We start from the raw sequence: 24601 nt of genomic DNA, 5'->3' as shown, positions 1-24601 counted from the left end.
CTTTGCCTCTTGATCACAGCTCCTTGATCCCTTTCGGTGGTACAGACTGAGAAGCCCCTTGCTGGCTGTCCATCTATTTTGCCCAGGGACACCTTGTTTGATAACATTCTTGTAACTACCTATGGGTCAGATGCACTCCCCACCGCTCCCTCAGGCACTGCCACACTTCACGGTAGCAGTTCACCTGGCTTCTGGCACTTAAGCGCAGTCACGTGGCCTCCCCTGCTTTAGAATTCTATAAACCCAACTGCCATCAGCAGGCTGGGCTCTGTAATGGCCTTTCCTATCAGCAGCTCCGGGATGGGTTTTAGGGCTACTGGTACTCCTTTCACCAGGGCCCCCTTCCCATCTCCTGGGGTCCTTACCAGCATGTTAAATATATCCCGAATCCTAGGAGATTACTCCCAAATTGATCAGCTCTCTTATTCATCTCTATTCCAGTCCCTTTGACGAAGCACCTCAGAATCCCATCCTAGGCACAGATAGCCTCCTGTCACAAGCACGCGTGGGCTGGGTCTTATGGCTCCATTGAAGGCAAGCTTCCCCTCGCCTCCCATGATCAGGTTGAGTTGAGGCAGGGTATTGTGATTTAGCCTCAGTCACGGGCTCGGCGACCAGGAGGGTCGGGGAAGCCTGAAGGGCTCACGGTGTTGGCCCCTGTGGGAAAGAGCCTATGTCACCGCTAAGCTACCCCTGTAGGTTCAGAGGCTCAGGAGAATTCGAGTATTCAAAACTTTCAAGGGCTTTTTGTTAGCGATCAATTGTCTATAGCATCTTACCTTTTACTGAAGCATCCATCAGCCTTAGCAATAGCCACCCAATTCCACTGTCCTTCTTCACAACTATTACTCCATGTTCGTCAAAGGCCCAATACATGAACTAGTGCATTTCCCTACTGGTGACCATCACAATTCACCACCGGTGAGAGTTTTAAAATTAGATGGCTGCTTCACACCAGGGGCTCTCTAGCCAGTAATGGAGTTCTTGCCACAGAAGGTGGTGTGTGACCCAACCCCAGAACCACACTTCACCACTTGATTTCTTGGCCCACTCGTGGTATGAAGCATTGCAAGTTGGCTCGAGGGACGCAGACTCTGGGACAAAAGTTTAGCTTGTGGGATATTCATCAAGGGGTGCACTTGGGAATAAAACCTGTGGGAGTCATATCTAGGCAAGGAAGACAAGGAGACAAAGGGAGACACTCAACTGTATGTACTGTGGACACAATTGCACTCTATTACTTTGATCAGTCACTGAATGTGAGTTTCCCCAGGAAGGCATGTAACTTTGGGTGAGGTGGTTCTCTAAAGAAACTGACAGTCAAAAGCTCTCCCAGCAGGTGAGGCCACTAGTCTTGCACTGAAGGGGACCTGGGCCACATATATCACTGGTGCCCACTATGGACAGATATGGCATGTAAGTAAAAAATAAACATTTGCTGTTAAAAGACAATGAGATTGGGTAGGGGGTCGCACCATGTAATCTACCCTGACTGATACATCTGACTTCCTGCTCAAAGTAAGAAAAAGATCTCACATCTTCAGAGTATAAAAAGAAAGCTGCTCTGCAACCACACGCTTTTTCTTTCTTAAACTTGATTCAATAGCCATTCTCAGCACACACAGGTGGGTGAGGCAGACAATTTTTTTCATACCTCCACATCCTTGGTTAGTTTCACCAAATTCCCTGGCTCAGGCCCCAGTCTGCTGACACAGTCACTGGGTCTGCAGGGAGGCCCAGGGAGGGCACTGAGATGGGCCACAGGGCTGAGAGTGGGCAGATTTCTGGGTAAAAAGTCAAGGGTTAAAATTTAATTTAATTTAAAAATTCAGTTCCCCAGCCACTCTAAGCGTATTTTGCGTGCTCAATAGACACCTGTGGCTGAGGTCTACTGTATTGATTAGCACAGGTAAACAACATTTCCATCATCACAGAATGTTTTACTAGATGGTGCTGAACGGTTTAAGATTAGTCACTACATGAGATATCTTGGAAAATTCTTGAGTCTTACAGCTCTTATATAAAAGCATCTCAATTTAGGTTTTTCTAAATTTTACAACAATCCAAATAATTTAAGTGATATTGCCAACAACTTGTAAAAACTGAAAGAATTTAAGTACCATTCTCTCTTGAGGGATTAATTAAAAATTGTCATAGAAGAGATCATCACAGTATATGCAACCAAAAAAAAAGTATTTTGTAATGAGTGTGGTATCCCAGCTTTAAAAAATTTCAATTTACTCCTTTTAAAATTCTAAATAAACACACATATTCATACCTAACTCTGTATTTGTAATTTTATATTTTTTTCCTTAAGAAGTACTATTTCACCCTGCCCTTCCCCCCGCCCCCCCCCCACACACAAAAACTATACAAGCTTCAGTTATAAAATCTTTTCTTCCTTGGATAAAACTGATCTTAAAAAGTAATTTTTGTTTTTAAGGCAAAGTCTCCTCCCTTACTTTTCTACTAATGAACTAAGCCGGAACAGCCCCGCATCTGTACTGGGCTGAAGAGTGTTCCCCTAAAATTCACATCCATCTAGAACCTGTGAATGTGACCTTCATTGGAAATAAGGTCTTCGAAGATACAATCAAGTTAAGATGTGATCATGCTGGATTAGGGTGGGCCCTAAATTCAGTGACAGACACAGATACACACAGGGAGGAAGGCCAGATGACGACAGAGACAGAGATGAAGTTACGCTGTCACATGTCAAGGACTGCCGGCTAGAAGAGACAAGACAGAACTCTTTCCAAGGCCTTTGAAGAAGGTGTGGCCGTGCCGACACCTTGATTGTGAACTTCTAACCTCCAGAACTGTGAGAGAATAAATTCCTGCTTTTTAAAGTCACTAAGTCTGTGGAAATTGGTTGGAGCAGCCATAGAAAACTAATACAATATCCTATACATTAATTCGATCTAATTTCCGGTCATTCTACTCTATTACTTGGGTGAAATTACTTATTAAAGAACATTTACAACACCATATGTTTTATTTACTCCAAATATCACACATTAGATATACAATTCCAATGAATGAAAATGAACAGTACAAGAATACACAAAGTAAATATTGCAACATTTCAGTCTGCCCTCACTTAAGCAGCAAGAAATGCCAAATATGGTTTTTACATCTTTAACCCTGACTTGAACTTAGGAAATAAAAGGAAGGCAAGAGGAACAATCTACATTATATGAATGTAATAACACATTGCCTATTGCTAAATAGGTAAAAGCATGGTTTTTAAGTTTATCTATATCAACTTACTTGTTCAAACCTGCTCTTCTAATAGAAAAAATACACATCAAATTTTTAACTGATAAAATCATTTCACGACTAAAGATCAAGATGCTAATGACACATCCCCTATTAGCATGGAACAGCAATATACAAATAGAGCTTTACAACCTATCAACTTTTTTTTTTTTTTTCTCCAGAGTTCAGGGGAAAATTGTGTGTATTGGGGATGGGATGGAGTAAGCTGGATGAGAGGTAAGATAAGCCAGTCATGGATCACACTGTTAGCAGTGCAATACTTGACCACACCATTCAAGTTACAAGAGTAGTTATGTAACGAAGGTCCTAACACAATGTTGTCAAATGATCCCTAAAAGTGAAAGGCTAGAGAAAATCTAGGTGGCAAACTCCATTTGTCCTAAGGGCTACATATGCCAACTTAGCCTTATGATCTGGGCAAACCTCCTCAGTGTGTTGTTATGACTGGGTCTGACCTTTCCTCCCGGGACGTCACACGCCCAGGGTGCCCTGCTCTGCAGGGCTGTCCCTCTGCTGCAGGACTGCTGCAGTGCTTCTGCACACACAGGGCTGTGCCCGCAGGCCCGGGTCGCCCCTCTGCAGAGATACCTACTCATTTGGAGAGTACAGACCTCTTAGAGAGTCTGTTGCCAAAATGCTAGAACAAGCTTGTTTAATCGTGGGTTGGTATCTTTTTTCATATTTTGTGACACTTTTACTGACTAGGGAGAGATTGTTCTTCCTGTTGAATTCTTAGAGATAGCAGGAAGGACGCCTTTCACATGAAAAGTAACGAATCCAGAGCCCACACTCTGAGCCACCCTCTCTGCCTAGCACTGACACTGCAGGGCCAATACTCCTGGGCCCTGATCCCCCAGGACTGACACCAGACAACTAGGGACCCCCTGAGAGCCCAGAGTTCACCAACATTACATTACTCAACCTCACCAGTTCTAAGCTGCTTCCATTGCTCTGCCTTCCTCACAGAAACACAACGAAAGGTCTCCACCCTTCGTCCTGCTTCTACTTCCTGAGTGGCTCTGGGGCTTCCCCATATGGCCCACCTGTTGCGCCATGCCTCTGTTTCCAGTGGACTATCAGTAACAACAAACTTTTTTTCAACAGCATTAACCTCTCCGTATTGTCAGTCACCTTTATAAATTAAGGCACTGGCACAAATCCGAGCTAATGTCTCAAGCTCGACTGAATGCTATAGTGACACTTTAATTTCTTCTTTAGTTTATGCTACTGCAATATTCTAATACTTGATATTCTAATGTTCACATAAGAGCAGATCCACTACTAAAAGCTACTTCATAAGATTCAGGGGATTTTCGTAAAGTTTTTTTAGCAGTTGAAAGGTGAAAGTTAAGGTGATAAGTTAGGGTGAGGAGCTGTAAAAGTGAAAAGACCTTCGGGAGTGAATGGTTCAGAACTTAGTGTCCAGCCCTGGTAGAGAGGCGCGATGCCCAGCAACAGCCAGGGCTGTTTCCTTCGTGTGTGTGGCTGGCACAGCTCACTCCACTCATTTGGACCTAGAACCTGAAGGGGCCTTTCAGTAGGGACAGTGCTAAGGAGGAAGGGCTTCTTGCTGCCACTGCTACCTGAGTTAAAAATGGGAGGCAGGGACAGCCCCACCCTGTCCTATTGGCGTACTGGGAGAAAACCAAAATCTCCTGCTTTGAACAACAAAAAATACGACCTGCATTTATTTTTCGCTATCTTTTTTGTATCTTTCACATTCCTTTTTTTAACTATTTGATAGATAGCATCTAAATTTTAAAGAGTGGTATTTAACTGAAGTAATTTAAGCGGTAAGAGACAACACAAAAGGAGAAAGGAAGAAGAAACAGATGAGTACTTTTTAAAAAGCAGCTTAAAAATCATGACTTCTAAGTCAGACAATGAGATATTGAGTACAACAACTGCCAATTGAGATACAACTTATTAAACAGTTTTGTTTTTTGTTTTTTGGTTTTTTTTTGGTCTGGGTGAGGGGAAGGGGTAGTTAGAAAAGAGAGGACATCTTTTGTGGTCATAAAAATGGGATAATACTCAAAAATTTGATATGTAAATTGATAAAAATGATTGTGGTTACATGGATAAAACTTATATTTTTAAATTGTTTTCATTAGGAACTTAAAAAAATATATTCTAACTTTCTGAAGACAGGGACAGAGGAGATATGATACCCTAAAAATCTCATGGGCTTCCAGAATACTGCCTGCCAGGGTATCAGCTGCATTTCAAAGACACAGGCAGAGATAGAATTATGGGTCAAGACACTTAGGGGTGTGAAGGGAAATGCCAAGCAGAGTGTACCACAGTTCAAGTGTGTACTTGAGGAAAGGTTTCCCCCTGCACCGTCCTTACTCTAATAGATGCTGTTTTTATTCTGATGTGAGGAGAGCTTTAGTGCTGGAACATTTTCAGTAAAATTAAACTGGAATGCTCTGACTTTGAAGGAGAGATTACACTATTTTCTGAGAAATCCTTAGAAATGACATCTCCACCATAGAAAAGTGGTGTGGTTGGCAGGGCAGGGAGAAGAAAGGGCACTGTCCTGCTTTAACTAGATTTGCAGCAAACTGGTGTTTGGGTCTCTTAAGTTTGTACGAGGAAGCTTCCTTCATAATATGGCTTGGGATATTATTTCCTTGGTTTGACTTCCCAATAAATAACGTAGCCTAAGTGCTTAGGAAGTACCCACCTACTCCCACTTTGCACTACGTGGAGGTGGGATCCTGGACAGAGTGTGAGGTGATCAGTCATTCCCTCTGTTTTTAAAAAACAAAAACAACAAAGGTTTTTGTTGCTCCAGTCTGCATCATTACAGCTGAACAGGCTTTTATATAAGAATACTCAGAAGATGACTCAGAAAGAAGCAAACAGAATCAGGAAGGGATAACTTAATGGTTCTGGTTAAAGAATGTGAGTTATGACATTTGAAGAGTGGGGCTGAGAAAGCTATAGCTCCTGGTTGTTATGGAAAAAGCCCTAATACTCTGAGTATAGAAACTTCAGGGAGGATCCTAGAGAAATTATGACAGCGTGGTTATTTAGGCTCCCCAAATAAAAACAGCAATGGTAACTACCCAGATATGGTTTTCAGGTAGAAAAAGACTTCCTAAAAGAGGAAGAGACTGGTCAACACATAGCTGTTTTCATGAACCATTTCTAATACAAGTCTTCTGGCATGCTAGACCAAGTGTTTTCTTCTTTTAAATGATCAGGTTAGTTTATAATGCCTAAGAAAGCTGAGTACTACTTTTAATACAGTACATGAATAAAATCTTCTAGAAATCACTTGGCCAAATGGCCTTTAAATCATGTTCAAGATGAGATCTAAAATTCACAATTATGCAAGGCACTGGAAATATCTGATTGGAAAATACTATCAAATTTTCTAGGTCACACGAGTATAGTATTTTTCAACCTCCATGATGAAACTCAATTATAGCTATCAAAAACTACGATTTTTAAAATTACGATTATAACGTCTTTCTAAAGCATGATGAATTGATCAACTACCATTTAGTATTATGACATATCTTTTAAAACTTAAAAATCTTATGCCTTGAATAAATAAAGAGAAACTCACATCTGTAGGTTGCTCCCTGTCACCTTTCACTTAAGAACACCCACCACATGGTCCAAGAAGCCAACTAAACGTACCAGCTCATTAGGTCAGTGAGAATAGTTCTATATGTCGGGTTCGAATGGTTATTCCAATCAATGTTACCAACATGCATTAGAGGTTGCATTAGAGGTTGGAAGTTATGTGTATTGTTCTTTAATGGATAGTACCTGCTCTGGTCATTGGAAACCATTAGCGCGCCCCACCCCCGCCCCCGCCAAAAAGCAATTTTTAGGTTGATGTTGGAGAAAAACTTGCTGAGTATTTACATCCCATACCAGCTTCCCACTCCTTGAAAATCCTCCTGGTATATTTTCCTGGAATCCATAGATTCCCATTTCATAGCAGCTTTTTAATATCTGTATATACTAGTGAATGGATGGATGGTGAATGCAAATTTACTGATGGGCCTAATTTCTAATCCAAATCCTAGTAGAAAAAAATAACTATTTCCTAAATGCTCAGTAGCATTGACTCCATGAGACAAGGAAGGGTGTGCTTTCAAGGGCTGGTTTGTACATTTCATATCCCAATGCACATAGTTTTAACTCATGTTGGCTCACTCTTTATTGTGTATAAATACTATACTGGCCTCAAATATTTCTATATCCCAGGTGTACCTTCTTGTATGTTGACACCTGATTACAACGCGCAATTTACAACATCTTGAACTACTGCAGGATATAAAACACAGTTCTCTCCGGTGGCTACTGCTTCTTGGGTAAGGCTTAATTTTGGCTCCTGCGCTGAACAGTTGGTTTGATTCCTCAGTTTCAAAGACAACTTCACAGTGACACACAAAGCCTAAATGAATTTTTAGTTAGCCTATGCTCTAAGAAATCTACTTCCAGATAAAAATGTGGCTTCCCTCTTCTTGTTTGGCCCCTGAAGCATGCTGTTCCCATCAGGTGTAGCAAGGTGCTGTGCTGGGGAGGGAGTCCTTCTTTCTTGCAAAACCTAAACCACATTAAACCACCTGTGGCGTCCATGCTGTCAGGGAACTGCAAGCCAGAAGTATCTGCTTCAAAGAGATTTTCTTAGGTTGTTTTGCAACCATTGGCTCCATTCAAATGTCAGGCTATCCTTATACAGAGTCAGATTCCACCAGGCACAGACTTTTAACTTTTAAGTAGGAGTCAATGTTTGCTAAGTGTTCCATTTCATAACCTATTAACAAGCATTTTACAAAGCGCCATGAATGGGATGCTGCTCGTCGATGCTTGGCAATCCTCATGGAAGTACGAGGGCTTCCAGAAACCTTGACTGGAAAGAGAATCAATTGTTTCTCTCTCTGCTATTAACCAGCTCTTGCCGACTATTCATCTTATGTGTGATGATGACTAATATTCGTCTAATGGCGAGCAGACGCTCCTTAAGCGAGGTCATGCCAAGTATAGCCAGTTGAGCCTTGCGTTCCAATGGCAACGCTGCCAGGATCGACCAGGACCAAGTGGGACCACTAGGATTGCTCTGCAAAAAAAAAAAAAAAAGGAAAAAAAAGAAAAAAAAAAAGGAAAACATGAAATTATGGCCTAAAATACAAGCCTGTTCCCCCAATATTATCTTTTGTTTCACCAACAGAAATATGAGCAAGAATTAAATGTCAACTCCTAATTTAGGTCTACTTCACAATGCATTCAGCCCTCAAATTACATAGTTTTTATTCTTATGTTACACATTTAAATGTGGGAGAACTCACTAAAGAACTTGTAAAGAAAAGCATCACCAAATGGAGAAATTCTAATTAGTTGATTCTGTTCTTCAAGGAGAAGTCACCAGTCAGAAGAGACCATAATTTTTACCTCCTCTTACCTCCTCTTTTGTGTTATTGTTTCTTAAGTTTTAAAAACTCTATATAAAGCATAATATGACAAAGGTTAAAATTTGTGTATAAGTGTTATAACTATTATAACTAATCTTATAATACAATCAATGTAACAAACGTGCATATATATGAAACATCTATATGTACGATGTATTATTAAGTTGACCCTTGAAGAACACAGGTTTGAACTGCCTGGGTCCACTTATATGTGAATCTTTTTCAATAAATACCTGTACTGTTTTCAATCCTTGGTGGGAGTGTGTGGTTGTGGCAGACTGACTGTGTGCCTTGGTCTACATTTCATACAAGGGACTAGAACAGATTCTAGTATCATGATAGGGGGCGGGGTGTCTTGGAATCAATTGACAACAGATACTAAGGGACAACTTAAGTTCTGGGGGAGTCAAAAGTTGTATGTGGATTTCTGACTGCACAGAGAGTTGATGCCCTTAACTCCTGTGCTGTTCAGAGTCTAGTATGTGTGTGTGTGTGTGTGTGTGTGTGAGAGAGAGAGAGAGAGAGAGAGAGAGAGAGAGAGAGAGAGAGAAGAGAGTTTTATTAACTATATATAAGGATTACTATGCAGCCTGACAGCCTTTATTTCACATAAGCAAATTGACACTTCTGGATTGAGCTCTAAGCAAAAATTAATTATAAAGTTATTCTCAAATTCCTGGTGCTAGAATCAAGATACCCAGGCTTCCTTGCTCCCAGTGTCTTGGATTACCCTCTGTCCCACCCCAAAAGTCCAGAACCCCAACTGGGAACCAAGGAAGGTGGACTCTGGAGCCCCCATAGCTTAGGGGAAGATAGATTCTACTGAAAGGCTAGGGGTGACACTGAGGTGGAAGTGCACAGGGGTAGCCAAGTGGCTGTGAGAAGGCACCGACTTCCCTTCTGAGGGAAGAGGCACACATGTTGGAAAAAATTACCTTCTGTATGACTCATGACTCCCTCGCCATCTTCCAGTGGGAACAACTGAGCAGCGTGCTTAATGGAAAGGGACTGAGCATAAAAGTGCCTCCCACATACCACCTAAAACCCTCTCTGCTGGGGAGAAACCATCTCCCTTTGCCCCCCGCCCCAAATCCCACAGCCTGTGAGTGCAGTGGTCTACATGGCAGGAAGGACTGCTCAGACACAAGTAAACAAAGAGCCTGGGGATGGAGACTATGCTTGAACATCGCAGTGGGTTTGGTGTCTTTACACAGGTCCTCAAAGCAGAGGCGTTTTCTGGGCTGCAGGCAGAGGGAGACACAATTGGGGAAGTAGGGTCATACAGAGTAGCATTGCTGGCTTTGAAGATGGAGGAAGGGGCAGAGGCAAGGAATGCCAGGTGGCCTTCAGGAGCTGGAGAATGGCCTCCCCTTGGGGACCTCCAGAAAGGAATGCAGACTCGCCATCCTTGTTCGCAAAGCCTGCTGAGACCTGTGTCAGACTTCTGACCCCCAGAGCTGGAATATAATATTTCTGTTGTTTTAAGCTGCTACATTTGAGTAGTCTGTTACAGCAGAAATAGGAAGTTAATATATCTCCTAATTAGAGATTAATTTGGGCTAATAAGCAATAACTCCTACAAAAAAAGAGCTGCGTGCCGTCGTCCAAGTTAACCTGACCACCAGGCTTCCTGAATGTGAGCTGCAGGTTAAGAAAGCAGAGGGCGAGGAAAGGCTTAGAGGCAGTTTTTGACTGAAAGCACTGTTCTGAGTTTGAAAAAGAATTCTAGTGAAGGTAAAATATAAACACCCTCAAGAGACGGGAAAAAATGACACAGTGCATGGGAAAAAAAAAGGCATTTCATCTTCCCCTAAGCCCGCTGAGAGCCAGTCCTGCTCATCACCTTCCCCAAGACGGGTATGTGTATGCACAGTAGAGAAATGAACTCGCGGGCACAACCCTGAACCGTCCCTGCCTGCTGCCACCCAAATGCGCAGGAGAGGAGTTGTCTGCACTTAGAAATGCTTCACAAACCCAAAGTCCATCCTTTGCTGACAGAACCAGCTTCACTGAAGGCACTTGTGGGGAGTCTCTCTGAGAAAGCCCATGGTGGCAGAAAAGATCCAAGAAAGGAAAGCCTCTAATTTAACAAGAATTAGGATTTTCTACTCATTTATTCAACACCTATGAATTAGGTACAAGGCGACATAACATACAAAACACAGTGTGGATGCCAATAAACTAAAATTCCTGTTTAAATCTTATGATGTTGGTGAGAGAAGGTACAAAAGCTGATAGTCAATCAGAAGAAATTGATTTTTTATAGAAATTACCTTTACATAGTATTAATCAGAAACCATTTATCATTTTGCTCCAAAGAGGCATATGCTACTGTTAAGTGCTTCCTCGGATTGTTAATAAATGAGCTGGTTCTTAAGTGATCATAATGGAGCATAATGTGTCTAGCACAGTACGGCAGGAAGTAACAATATTATAAAAGAAAAAAGGAGACTATACCTGCAGCTCAGGTCCCCTGTCTGGCATTAACCCAAAATGACTTAAAATTTGTTCTCTCATGTTATCCGGGAGTGAAGTAAACCAGGACATGGACTGCTGATAAACCACATCATGAAGAGCAGTGAGTTCCTCACACTCTGGGCCTTCCGCCTGATCAAGAAAAAAGTGAGGACCATTTAACAGTTCATTATTACACATGGAATATGGTTAGCGACCTCTGCTGCATCTGCTAAGTGGATCTGTGGTATTTATTACTTTGATCATCCATTAGTGTTTTGTAAACAAAATATATGCTCGACACAGTAATTGCCACTTTTTTTACATAGTGGAGATTGATCTACCCTGTTTATAATATCCTGATTTTTCGGTCAATACTGTACCATAAGGACCTAAATTGTGTCGTTATGAATAATTTTCAATGGCAACGTGCAATCATGTATTTGAGTTATACCAACATTTACTCAACCATTCACATAGCTACATTTACACTGTTGCCAAGTTTTTATTTTTAAAAATAACACGGCACTATAAATATTTATGCAAAAGTGGATTTTGGGTTTTTTAAGTTTTCTTCTATGGTGACAGAAGGGGCAATAGATCCCTTAAGATAGCTTTCCAGAAGCAGAATTACCAAGTCAAAGAGTTAGACATTTTAAAATTTGTATTCCAAGTTACCTATTTTCCAAAAGACACGTGGCAGCAACATGTGTTCGCCACATTAGCTTTATGCTGGTGGTGGGCCCACGTTTTAGATTGGCCTGCTTTGCTTCTGGGTACTTATCTTGCTGCCCAGTCACTCTCTTTAGTAGGTCTCAGCCCTCCTCAGGACAGCCGAGGGGAAACACAATGGACTGGGTACCAGGGGACCCAGGTTTGTTCTGGCTTCATCACTGACTCTCACTTGTGAATCTTAGTCAGTTGCCAGCCTCCTTAGGATAGAGTTTTCTAACATGTAAAATGGGAATAAACCATTCAGGTCCCCTCTAGTTATAAAATTCTAGTATCTATGAAAACTATGGTAAACTGAAGGATCGAATTCTAATGCATATAAGCATTTTCAATTTGATTTATACTCATCAAATATTCATATATAGTAGAAGATTTTCTTTTAAAAGACACTAAAATGATTTTATGTTGTAGTTTAGACTCCCATTTCAAAAGAAATACATACATCATTCAAAGCCGTCAACCACAACAAGAGCTGACAAACTCTCTCAGTGCAGCAGAGAGACCCTGAGAACCATCACAAGGATTACAGTCTTTAAGCCCAGCAGCCTGGTCCCCAGGCCTTGGACTGTGACTCGCTGTGCCCTGCTCTTCCACACGGTGAGGCCCTGTGCTCATAGAAACAGCAGCTGGCAAAGGGACAGAGCTGGGGCCCTTCTCACAGGTGACATGAATGCACACTGCTGTCCCCAAAGTGACATCTAGTGTGATGTGAGCTTGCCAGACTCTTGCTTTCCACATTTTCAAATGTGAACCAAAGAATTTGAAAGAGGGATACAATCATTCCAAGGATCTCTTCCTCCTAAATATTTTTAATGTTTTTGCTGTGGTATAATTTACATATAAAAAATGCACAGATCTTAATTGTTGAGCTCAAAAAGGTTTGTCGACTGTACACCACAGTGTAACTACCACCCTAAACAGGGTATAGAGCACTTCCATCACCTAAAAGGATTCCTGTTGGCCTTAACCTCACCCCACCCTTTTCTCTGACCTCCATCACCAGAGTTTTGCCTGTTCCTGGAAGTACATAAATGGAGATCCATAGCATGTATTTTTTGTCTCACTTCTCTCATCTGCCATAATGTCTCTGAGATTATTCCTTGCTGTTCTGTGGGTCAGGAGTTCATTGTTTTCTTATTGACAAGTAGTATCCCACTGTACAAACACACTACAATCTGTTTATCCACCACCTGTTGGTTAGCATCTGGGCTGTTTCTAGTTTCTGGCAATTAATGACTAAGACAGCTAAGAACATCCTCGTACAAGTCTTTCTGATGATCCCTTCAAAACATTTTGCTAAACCATCAAATTATGTGGCTTGATATTTTTATTAGACACATAAATAGTTCCTAAGGGGTAAGATGGACAAGCCTCTTATATTTAGCATTAGAAGGTGTTTTTAAGCACTATTGTTTTATATTGCGTCTCCTTCTGAACTAACACCAGTATCCAGAACTGGGAGTGACCACTGCTCACAAGTCAACTACTATTCATCAAGTGTTTTTGTCAATAATTTTATTGGAAACTAGTCATGCCAACTCATTTGCATATTGTCTGGGGCTGCTTCTTGCTGTAACGGCAAAGTTTAGTCATTGCAACAGAGACCACATGGCCTGTAAAATCTAAAGTGTTTACCGTGTGGCCCTTTACAGTAAAAGTCTGCCAACCCCTAGACTAGAACATCAAAACAATGAACCCAAGCCCATTTTGGAATGCGTGGCAATAAGGTGATTTTTTTCAGGAGAGGAAAACTACCAGCTCCAACTCAGGTAAAAAGCCACTAATAATAGAGAGCTTAAGTGCTGAATTAAGGAGGAGATAAGTAATACTGTCATTAAAAATCTGGCCAAGTTTTTCCACAATGCAGAGGGAACTAAGGTGACTGACCTCTTTAACATACCCCAGTAAAACAAACCTCACCTTTTCATCTTCAAGATACTCGATGTCTGCTGTGTTGTAGCCGTCTCGGTGACGGAGGCTTAAGACTCTGAACCGACTAATGCCAATTGCGTCCCCAACTGAGCTGCCATCAGGAAATGTCCTGACGCCCTTAATCTCCAGCATGCAGCAGTACTCTGAGATCCTGAAAGGACAGTTAGGAGAAATGACCATGGTTTTTAAAGCGCATGAGGTCTTCATTTTTCCCTAGATGTGGAGTCTGGGTCTTACTGTAATAAACAAACAAAACAAATGGTGTCGCCACATCGGACCAGCATGGTTATTCTCTAAGAGGCACTTGCAGGCAATTCCTTCTGTTAAATGCGACACACACTGGCATGCAGTGGCTACAGAGGAAGGGCTGGAGCTGAGAGAGCAACATGCCTTAGCTATCCAAATCGGCCAGTGTTTTCAGGTGGACCCGAGAGATGGAGAGAGACAGAATCTCAAATCACCATCCCCTGGGCCAGGGGCACTGCCTGGGCTCCACACAACCTGCTGGCCCCCCAGGTCACTCACGGACTCAGCCTCTCCTCCCCTACTTCCACGACACTGGCCAGCTCTGCCCTCCCCACCAAGTCCTAAGCAGAGTCATCCATATCCACTGCCTTCATCTCTTTGTCTCTATTCCATGCCTCTGTACCCCAGCAAAAATCACAAATGACTTCAGTATGACCCTGACCCTGCTGACCTGCTACTGACCCAACATCGTCTGCGGCTCTTTCACCCCCACTGACCCGTCCTTCCGCACATGTCCCTTATACACTGGGGCTACCCAGGATGGCATCCTTGGCTACTCATGTAGCCTCCCTTTAAAGCCCTCTCAGGTACCTTACCTGCTCTCATAGTTTTAACTGTCTTCTGTACCCCGATGATACTGTGCCTACTGCGTGTCAAACTCTACCCAAGGCAGTTTATAACATGTGCTCATTCAAGCCTCACAAAAACATAAAAATGAAACAATTTATCTAAGGCCCCAGTAAAATTTAGAGCCAAGATCTGATCCCAAGGCTACGTGATTCTGAACTGAGTGAACAATTCACTACACACCTTTAATTATGAGTGATGGTTCCCAAGTGACATGCCTGTATGGCCAACTGCCTACTAAATACCTCCACTGGGATCTCTGATAAAACTATCTCTTCCTGATGACCTAAGGAAACTGTCCTAGCCACAGCTATTAACAGAGACCTCCAAATGTCAGCTCCTCCAAAGTCTGTATCAGTTGCAGCTGTCTCTCCGTGGGTATCTCATCTTGCCTGTGAACAAAAACACCTGAGAGCAAACTCCCCTTGCACATGTAGCTCCCAGGGATCTAGGCTCTCATGCTTGTCCACATAAGGCCATTAGAAATTTGTTTTTTAAATTAGCTGAATTTTTCCTACATACTCTAATATCTCCTTCTCCTGGGCTCGGCCACAGGTGAGCCAGGACTCCTGTCTACTTTCTCCCTGGGGGTCCATCTTTCTGAGCAGCCTCTGCTCTCTGAAAGGCTCAAGAAACTTATGTTTGTAGTTTATCTGGAGTAATGCTCTTTGCAGTGTTCTGTACCCTTATGGAAGTAGGACTTCTGGAACTTGATTTTTCACTTTGCTTTTGCTGATTTTGATGAATCAAATTTTGATATATTCATATTTATTAAACTCTTCCTCTATGCTACTCTCAGCATCTTATGTAAAAAATAAATAAATAAATAATCCCTATTCTAATTATAAAGACAGTCTCCAATATTTTCTCTTAAATTTATATAAATATATATATACACACACATATATATATATTCACATATACATATGTATATATATATATATATTCACATTTCACATTGGGAGTATAAAATGTGTTCTTTTGTGAGTATGGTGTAAGGCAGAGATTTCTTTCCTCATCTGGACTACCCACTAATTTTCTGAGCATTTTTTATTAAGTAGTTTCCCTTTTCTCAAAAGTAATGTATAACTTTGGAGTCCATGTTAGTGGATGTTTCTTTTTTATCCCAGCTTTATTGAAATATAATAAACAATTAGTTGCTCATATTTACATTGTACAATTTTTTTTTTCAATTATAGTTGGCATACAATAATATATTAGTTTCAGTTGTACAGCATAATGATTAGAGATCTATACAACTCACAAAGTGGTCACTCCACTAAACCTAGTACCCCTCTTTCCCCTGACATATTAATTACAATGTTATTAACTATTTTCTTTGTTACACTTTATATCTCCATGTCTATTTTGTAACTATCCATTTGTATTTCTTAATCCCTTTGCCCCTTTTCACCATGCCCCTAACGCCCCTCCCTTTTAGTATCCCTCAAAATAGTCTCTGTATCTATGAGTTTATTTCCGTTTTTGTTGTTATTTTGTTCTTTAGATTCCACGTGTATGTGAAACCATGCGATACTTGTCTTTATCTGAATTATTTCATTCAGTGCAATACCCTATAGGTCCATCAAGGCAATATCTTTTTCCATCTCCTTCCTTTTAATCTGTGTGTGTCTTTTAATCTGAAGTGAGTCTCTTGTAGGCAGCATATGTAGGGATCTTGTTTTCTTACCCATTCAGCCACTCTATCTTTTGGTCGGAACACTTATTTCTTTTCCATTTGAAGTATTTGTTGACAGGAATGTAGTTATTACCATCCTTTATTCATGTTTTTGATACATGCTTTTTCTTCTTAAAGAAGTCCCTCCAACATTTCCTGTAATACTGGGTTGGTGTTGACAAATTACTTTAGCTTACTTTTGTCTGGGAAGCTCTTTATCTGTCTTTTGACTCTAAATGATAGCTTTGCTGGATAAAGTATGCTTGGTTATAGATCCTGGGTTTTTAACACATCAAATATTTTGTGCCAAGCACTTCCATCCTGCATAATTTCTTTTGAGAAATTAGCTGCCAGTCTTATGGGTGCTCCCTTATAGATAACTGCTTTTCTCTTGCTATTTTTAAGATTCTCTTGTTGTTTTAACCTTTGGCATTTTGTTATGATGTGTCTTGGTGTGGGCCTCTTTGGGTTCTTTTTTGGGACTCTGAGCTTCCTGGAGTTTTATGTCTATTTCCTTCGCCAGGTTAGGGAAGTTTTCCATCATTATTTCTTCAAATAGCTTTTCAGCTTCTTGTTTTCCTTCCAGTACCCCTATGACATGGATATTTTTACATTTAATTGTGTCCCACAGGCTCCTTAAATTATTATTATAGTCTTGGCTTCTTTTATCTTGCTGTTCTGACTGACTGTCCTTGGCTTCCCCATCCTCTGTATCTGTGGTTTGATCCTCTTCTTTATCCACTCTGCTTACTCCAATACACTTTTCATCTCAGATAATGTTTCTTCATTTCTGACTGGTTTCCTTTTAAAATTTTCATTTCCATTTTTATGTTTTTTATCTCTTTGTTGAAGTTCTCACTAAATCCATCTACATTTCCTTAAGTTCACTGAGTATCTTTATAACCAGTGTTTTGACCTCTGCATCTGTTAGATTGCTTGACTCCATTATTCCTAGATCTCTGTTCTGTCCTCTTATATAGTTTCTTCTTTGCCTTCCCATTTTGGCTGCCTTTCTTGTGTCTGTTTCTATGTACTAAGTAAAGCTCCTAAGGCTCCTGGTCTTATTAAGATGGCTTTGTGTAGTAGGTGTCCAGTGGTACAGTCCTGAGAGGGCTTCGGCTGCAGGCCAAGTTTGGCCCCACCCTATGCTCCTCTGGGATTCAGCAAGCAAGCCATAGATGCTGTGGTTATAGGTGCCTCAGGAGGCCACACCAGAGACCATGGTCAGCTGCCACCAGTGGGAGTCTTGGTGCTGGCTTGGCAAGGAGCACCTGACTCACTGAGAACACACCTAGATGTGGCTTGAGCAGGGTTGCAAGTTGAGGGAGATGGCGTTTCAGGGAATCCTCTGGGCAGAGAGACCTCTGTTATCCAGTTTGATGGCATCTTGGCTATGGTGGCACTACATCCGCACACTGGTGCGGGCAGGGGTCAACAGAGAAACAATGGATACCGCCGGCACTTCTGCCCAGGAGAGAGCCTCACCTTCTGCCCTTGCTCCAACAACTCAGCATGCTCCTGTAATTTCCTGGTGCCCCCCATGCAGCCTAACCAGCATTGGTGCTCAGAGCAGGCAGGTCCATCACCACGAAAGTCCACTCATAGATAGGGCCCCTTTAAGAGGCGACCACAGCTGCCACCTCTGTCCCACTCAGCCCCTGGGGACCAGGCAGCCTGGTGTCTTCATCCCCTCCTACCTCCTCCCATTGCAGGGTGATTTCTTATTTCTCTCCCTAGTCGTAGGGCTTGTTCATCTAGATCCTAGGCGACTTCCCTTGCTGTTTGCTCCATATTTCTGTCACAACTTTGATTTGGTCACAAGAGGGATGAACAGACCCTCTATCACCTATGCCATTTTTTCCCACCTGTTTCTTATCTCTATACTGTATAAGTGGTCTTCTTATAGTGACTTATAAGTCTGACAATATAGGAATATTTTCCCATCTTGCTCAGCTGGGCAGAACTATCAGAGTCTTGGTCTTTGGCTTCTCCACACCGATTCTAAAATCAGCTTAAGCAATTCCATGGAAAAACACTCCTGGGATATTTACTGGAACTACGTTGGATTTATTCACTAATTTAGAAAAACTAGCATCTCTCTGACATTGAGTCTATGTATCCATGACATGATATTTCCCTGCATTTATTTAGATCTTCTTGAGTGTCTTTCAACAAAGTTGTAAAAGTTTTCTCATAAAACTACGCATACCTTAGAGATGTATTCCTAGGTATTTGTGGTGGGAACTAGTGGGTGTCCCTTTCTTCCTGGGCACATGGCAGACTACATTTCCCAGCCTCCTTTGCTGTTGGTGAGTGGCAGTCACATACCCTTTTCTCTAGAGCCCTTTAAGAGCAAATGTGCCTCTTCTACCAGTTAGAACTTGGATGCAGTGAACATGCTATGACCATGCAATGCTGACAAAGCCCCAGGGAGTCAGGAAGCCAGGAGATGGGAAGGCTCCCCAGTCCTCACAGCTGCCCAGGGAGAGGAGCTGCCTGATGAATCAGAGCTCTTCCCAAGTCAAATGATGTAAACAATGGGAGGTAAACTGAAGTAGAGAAAGGTTTCATGGATGATGTGGCCTTTTATTAGACCATAAAAGTTGGACCAGACTCTTTTGTATAATGATGAGCTATTAGAAAAGGGCAGGCAGAGGGAAGCAGAAAGGTATGAAGACATGAACTGTATTTAGAGAAGTGAACCAGAAGGTATGACACATGAAAGGAAGGAGCAGATAAGGCTGAAAAGGCAGCTGGGATCACATTGTGGATGGCCTGGAATTTATCCTTTGTGATATAGTAGGAAGCACTGGAGATTTTCAACATCCTAAATTGTTCTTCAAGAAAAATGACAAATTATACATTTAATTAGGACCCTCTGAAGCCTGATGATTCTTACCCTGCGTGCTCAGCAGATAAACACATGCCGAACCGCTTGGTGCCAGTTTCCATGCATCTTCTTATCATAAGCCAGTAGCAGGGCTCAAAGACGTGGAGTGGACAGGGGACGGTAGGGAAGGCCATGTCACACACAAAGATGGGGACATCTCTGGTCAGACTGTAGGGTGAGGGAAAATGTGAACTTAGGTGTAGGAGTTGCCAGGAATGGAAGGGAATACTAAGCACTACAAAATAGCAAAAGCTAGTCATTTTCGATTCTCTCATTTGCAGAAACAACTCTCGGGCCTGCCTCAGTCTTAAGTGGTAAAGAAAGCCAAGGACCACAGCATGAGACAGTCCTCAGCTCACCCGGACTTCCTGCCAAGCCCGATTTAATTTGACAAGAGAAAACATGCTGAATATATTATTTTACTTAAAAAAGTTATAACTTATGACCACCATAAAAAAAATTTGATGAAGACAAAAACTACAGAGTAGTCAAAGGTAACGAGTTCTAAATTTAAAAAGTAGAATTATAAGATCTCAGCAGTTAAAAGTTAGTACAACATAAAACTTTAATTACTTTAAAAACTAAAAAACAACTGTGGAGCCTATTTTGCGTAGTAATCCTGTTTTCACTTCAATTTCTATATACTGATATACTGTGTGTTTTCTAAAATATTCAATATCACTTATTTAGATACATAAAGCAAATATATAATTTTGTTAAAACACACTTCTGAATTATTTCTTATAACCTCTTTCAATTAAATTTCCATAAACTCTTTACAATTATTATTTTTTTATTTAAAGCTAATTTCTCTGCCAAGGGAAGAGAAAAAAACTGAGATAGAGCTATGAGGTTAATGAGGATTTTCTTTTTTAATCTGAACTCAAGATCAAGTACATACAGCCTGAGGACTTACTTTGACAGTTCCGTCATTTCTTCATCATAAATCCTCTTCCTATCAGACAGTTCATCTGACAAATATCGAAATATTAATTCTTCAGCCAGAACAGTTATATTAAAATTTCTGCTTGCCAACAACTGCAACAAAAGAAAATGTTAAAAAATACCACATGGTAATTAACTCTAAAGGACAAAGCACTCTCTTTCCAAGAATAAAAGTCAACTAGAAGATAGAGGAGTGGAGTCTGAGAAGACAAAAAAGGATGGGAGTTGAGAGCACGGAAGTCAGCCGGTGGGTGGATGGCGCAGGGCAGCTCCCCGCTGTGAGAAAAGGGCAGGAGAAGGTGTCCACCTGTAGCGAAGGTGTCCAATCCTGATGGCTTCTACACTTCTAGTCAAATGTCATAATACCGGGGAGGGGAGAAGAAGTGAGTGGGATGTGTTGGGAGAGAAGAGAAATATGAAATAACAATGTTGGTGAGTGAAACTACAGAAGAATAGTAAGAATGACTACTAATGTGTTGAGTCTAAGATTTAAGATTGTGAATTTAAACTGAAACCTATCTTCCCAATTTTGTTGTTTTTCTCTAGCTTTGCTACATATTTACACGGACACACGCTAAAGGCAGAGCTCACTTTACTGGAACTGAGAAAGAGGGTGAGGGACCAAGAAATTAAAGCCAGATGTGTAGAGAAAGTAGGCGGAAAATGAATGAAAAAGTACCAGGATCAATGGGTTGAAATGTCACATGTGCCTGAAAAACTATCACCTTGTGTGTGCCTTTTTAGCTCCAGCATGCAGGTTGTAACAAACAAGTTACATGTATTGCTAGAACTGACTATGAACTAGGAGGTCAACCTCTAAAAACAACTGTTTGAGAACCTCAGTCAGAAAAAATACTCAAAAAGCATTCACCATCATGACACACGGTACAGAGTACAATGGTAGATATTCATGAGAACGCTGAATAACTTAGAAAGACTCAGGACGTATGTAACTTAACAAAGCGAGTATGTACCTAAAATGTTTTAGAAACATTTCAACAACTTATTTTAACAAGTTTTAGTAGGAAATTAAAAAGTCACAATTATTTAAATATTCATGTAAGTATAATCTCTTTTGCCATGTCAGCGTTAAAAAGAAATGCTACTTTATTTTTTTAAAAAAACACTTTAGCCTACTTAAAATGCATTGTGTGTTTAATCTCTAGGAGATAATTAAAGCAAATATTATTAGTATCATTTTTATGGAATAAAAAAACCCCTCCTACCCACCACCCCGCCCATGAAATTAAATAACTTGCTTCATGGAAAGCTAGTGGAACCAGCACAGCCAGAACCTAATACAGTTAATACAAACTCACTATTTGAAAAATTGATCAGAAAGCCTTTGGCTTTTAAATGTTGTTTATTGTGTTTACTATACCTAATGCATGGATTTAATAGCTTATAATTTGAGTTAGACATAATTAAATAGCTTCCCATAGAATATGAGTTTTACTGGGTTTGAGTTCAGACAAAAAAAAAAAAAAAAAGACTTAAAATTGCCAGTGCACCACATGAGACTTCCAAGTAGTCAGAAATGATCAAGTCTTTAATCCTTTGCAAAACTGAATACTGTAACATTGCTCCACCTTGAGATGAGGTAAAGGACAGGGTCCTCAGTGCAATTAAGTGGCCATGACATCATCGCAGGCCTTGATGATGAGCACACAGTGACAAGTCAGTAATATCATCTCGACTGCTTACAGTTAACACATGGGAAGAGCCCCAATAGCGCCAGCTATTTTTAATATATCTCAACTGTAGTTCATGCCTGAAATTTTCCTTGAGATTTAGTTGTTTCTGTACTTAACTTCTCCTGTGTATGTTTTGAGAACTCATTGAGATGGGAAAAAGACCTGTCTTTGACGACAGAAATCCAACTTTCTTTAATGGGTACTGGAAGCTAACAGACTCTCTGGAAATGGACACCGAAGGGAGGATGAGAAGAGGGGCTGAACTGTCTATCATTTCGCAAGAAATACTTACTTCTGAAAGTTTTTCTTTGCACAATGGGCAATGTGGGGCATGGTCGAGGCAGCGCTCAAGGCATTTTAGGCAAAATGTATGTCCACATGGTGTGGTGACAGGCTCAAAGAACAACCTGGAGAAAATATCTGAGATTTCAGTAAATAGAGACCAGAAGAGACTTTCAAATAAATAGTTTTGTAATAACTATTCCCTTACAGTTCTAGAAATCACTTATATCTATTTTCACTGATATCTTTCTTATCAAGTATTTGGAAAATAAATCAATTATTGCTGAGGTATACATAATTCCTCTGACAATGAAAAGCCCATTACATTTATGACGTAAATTTAGAAAAGCTGAATTTTTCAGACTTGCACAGATCCTGTGTCATCCTACCTCACGCAAAGGGCACATTCAAAGTCAGCTACATCTACCAAGAGTCTTGGACGTCCTCCTATGTCAGAGTTTATGTTCCTTTGAGGTAAGGAATCTGTCTCTGAAAAAACTGAAAATGCTATAATTAACAATTGCACATCTGGATCGCAGCTCGCAATAAGTATTTCCTCTTGATAAAATGTGTCACCGCAATGTAACAAGCCATGCCAGACAGGAATAGTTCCAGTCCAATTAACAGTATGTAGTAATAATTAGTTGTACAGTAAGCATGACTAAAAGTTAAAGTTATGCTAAAATATTCTATGCTGTTTTTGACTATGAAGTCCTTACAGGATTGACCATTTAACTGTTCTATAATCTTGAAGCTGATATAGTCATTTCATTATTAATTTTAAACTGTATAAAAATTTTTAAGAATATATTGAATATTAGGTAACACTCGATCACTCTGGAGTCATACACCCCATGACAAAACAGCTTACTGACCTTTCTTGGGGACTTTTCCAGGGGTGTCAGTCACGTCATGAGCATCCTTTAAGTCATTTGGAAACTGTCTCTTTAAACCGGTGTTGGGTGCTATTGGAAGAATACTTTCTAACACTGCTTTATCCGCCTCTTGGTGCAGACTCAGTATAAAATATAAAACTGAACAATTGGTATTTCTAATCACATCAGATTTCTCAGATGGGTTCTGGTTAAGTAGGAAAAAAGAATCCTGAATATTAAAGAAATCATAGCATAAAAGAAAAAAATTCATGCAGTCGCCCTTAGAAAGCTTTGGAAAAAAGAGGGTTTATATCATTCCTTCACAATTGGTTTCATCTATTAACTTTTAACATGAACTTTATATACTTTTCGTGGTAAGATATATGATAATTTCTTCTTAAGACAGACCAATTAAACTTTGGTCTTATATACTCAAATCATCCTTCTGCCTTCTTTTCTCTGAGACAAAATAATTTCAATGTCCTGATGCTTTGGGTTGTTTGGAGATGTTCTAAACTTTCTTTCAATCTTCAACCATTTTCATTACTTCACCAACTTTCTTTAAAAGTTTCAACCCTCAGGTTGAAGAGATAGAACTGGTCTTGAGAAATACTTCTAACATAATGCCACAGTCTGAATAACTTGCAAACATTCAGAAGCGAGGAAATACATAAAGCTGAAGCAAGATAACACTGACAAACACATGTACTTCATACCTTAGAAGTCTCCACCTCACCACCTTCCTCCAGAAGAGGCTGGGTGTTTATATGGCTGTGACACTGAGCCTTCAATCTGGTGTTCAACATTCTGCTTTGGATGGAAGGTGTTAAATTTTGATGCACATTTTCTGAAGCTGGAAAAAACACCCCACACATAACCTATAAAATTGGCAAGAAGAAAAAAAAATATTTAAAATACTTTTGAAAAATATATGTCTAAACGACTCAGAAGAAGCTATGAAGCCAAACATGCCTAAAATATTGAAAACAATAATTACCATATTCCAACTGCCAATAGTTTAGAATTCAAACGTTTCTAAAACCACAATGTTTTAAGCATCTTATCTCACTGCCCACTTCCATCTTAGTCTTACCAATTACAAAATATGACCATCACAATTCCTTTCTATCTGGTCCTCACACATCTGCTACAGCAAATCTCCCCCAAAAGTCTAATGGATAAGAGAGAAAAGTGGGGTGTAGAGGTTGCAAGGGGTCCTGGACTAAATCTAAGCTGTGATCTCCAAGGTTGAGATATTCATAGAGGACTACTCAGTTTACAAGAAACCAGACAAGCCACCTAGTAAAGAACTTTAAAGGAAGAGGTGATGGGCTATAACTCTGGTTCTCAAGAACCGTGGACCAGCTTTGGGTGATGGTGGTAAGTGACTATATCACTTGATGATCCCACTGAACCTCAGGGACCCCGCTGAATCCAAGGGCTTACGAGAGGCAAAAATGAGCGACTGAACCCTAACAAAGAATCCCTCCATTGTGCTTCACCTGACAGGAGAGTGTGCCATGATCCAT

The 24601-nt window shown here is 40.6% G+C and overlaps 1 protein-coding gene across 1 annotated transcript in view; it reads right to left on the bottom strand.

The window, feature by feature from the left end:
* Positions 1-2976: 2976 nt before the first annotated feature.
* LONRF2 (LON peptidase N-terminal domain and ring finger 2) overlaps positions 2977-24601 on the bottom strand; it is a 50124-nt gene continuing 28499 nt past the window's right edge. The window contains 9 exon segments of the mRNA XM_025049820.1: positions 2977-8365; positions 11175-11324; positions 13824-13986; positions 19286-19444; positions 20193-20314; positions 22208-22322; positions 22587-22686; positions 23073-23277; positions 23789-23950. Coding sequence (XP_024905588.1) covers positions 8171-8365; positions 11175-11324; positions 13824-13986; positions 19286-19444; positions 20193-20314; positions 22208-22322; positions 22587-22686; positions 23073-23277; positions 23789-23950 — 1371 coding nt within the window. The 3' untranslated portion in view covers positions 2977-8170.

Source organism: Pteropus alecto, unplaced genomic scaffold (genome assembly GCF_000325575.1).
Source record: "Pteropus alecto unplaced genomic scaffold, ASM32557v1 scaffold186, whole genome shotgun sequence".
Lineage (NCBI taxonomy): Eukaryota > Metazoa > Chordata > Mammalia > Chiroptera > Pteropodidae > Pteropus > Pteropus alecto.
This window is presented reverse-complemented; position numbering and strand designations above follow the sequence as displayed.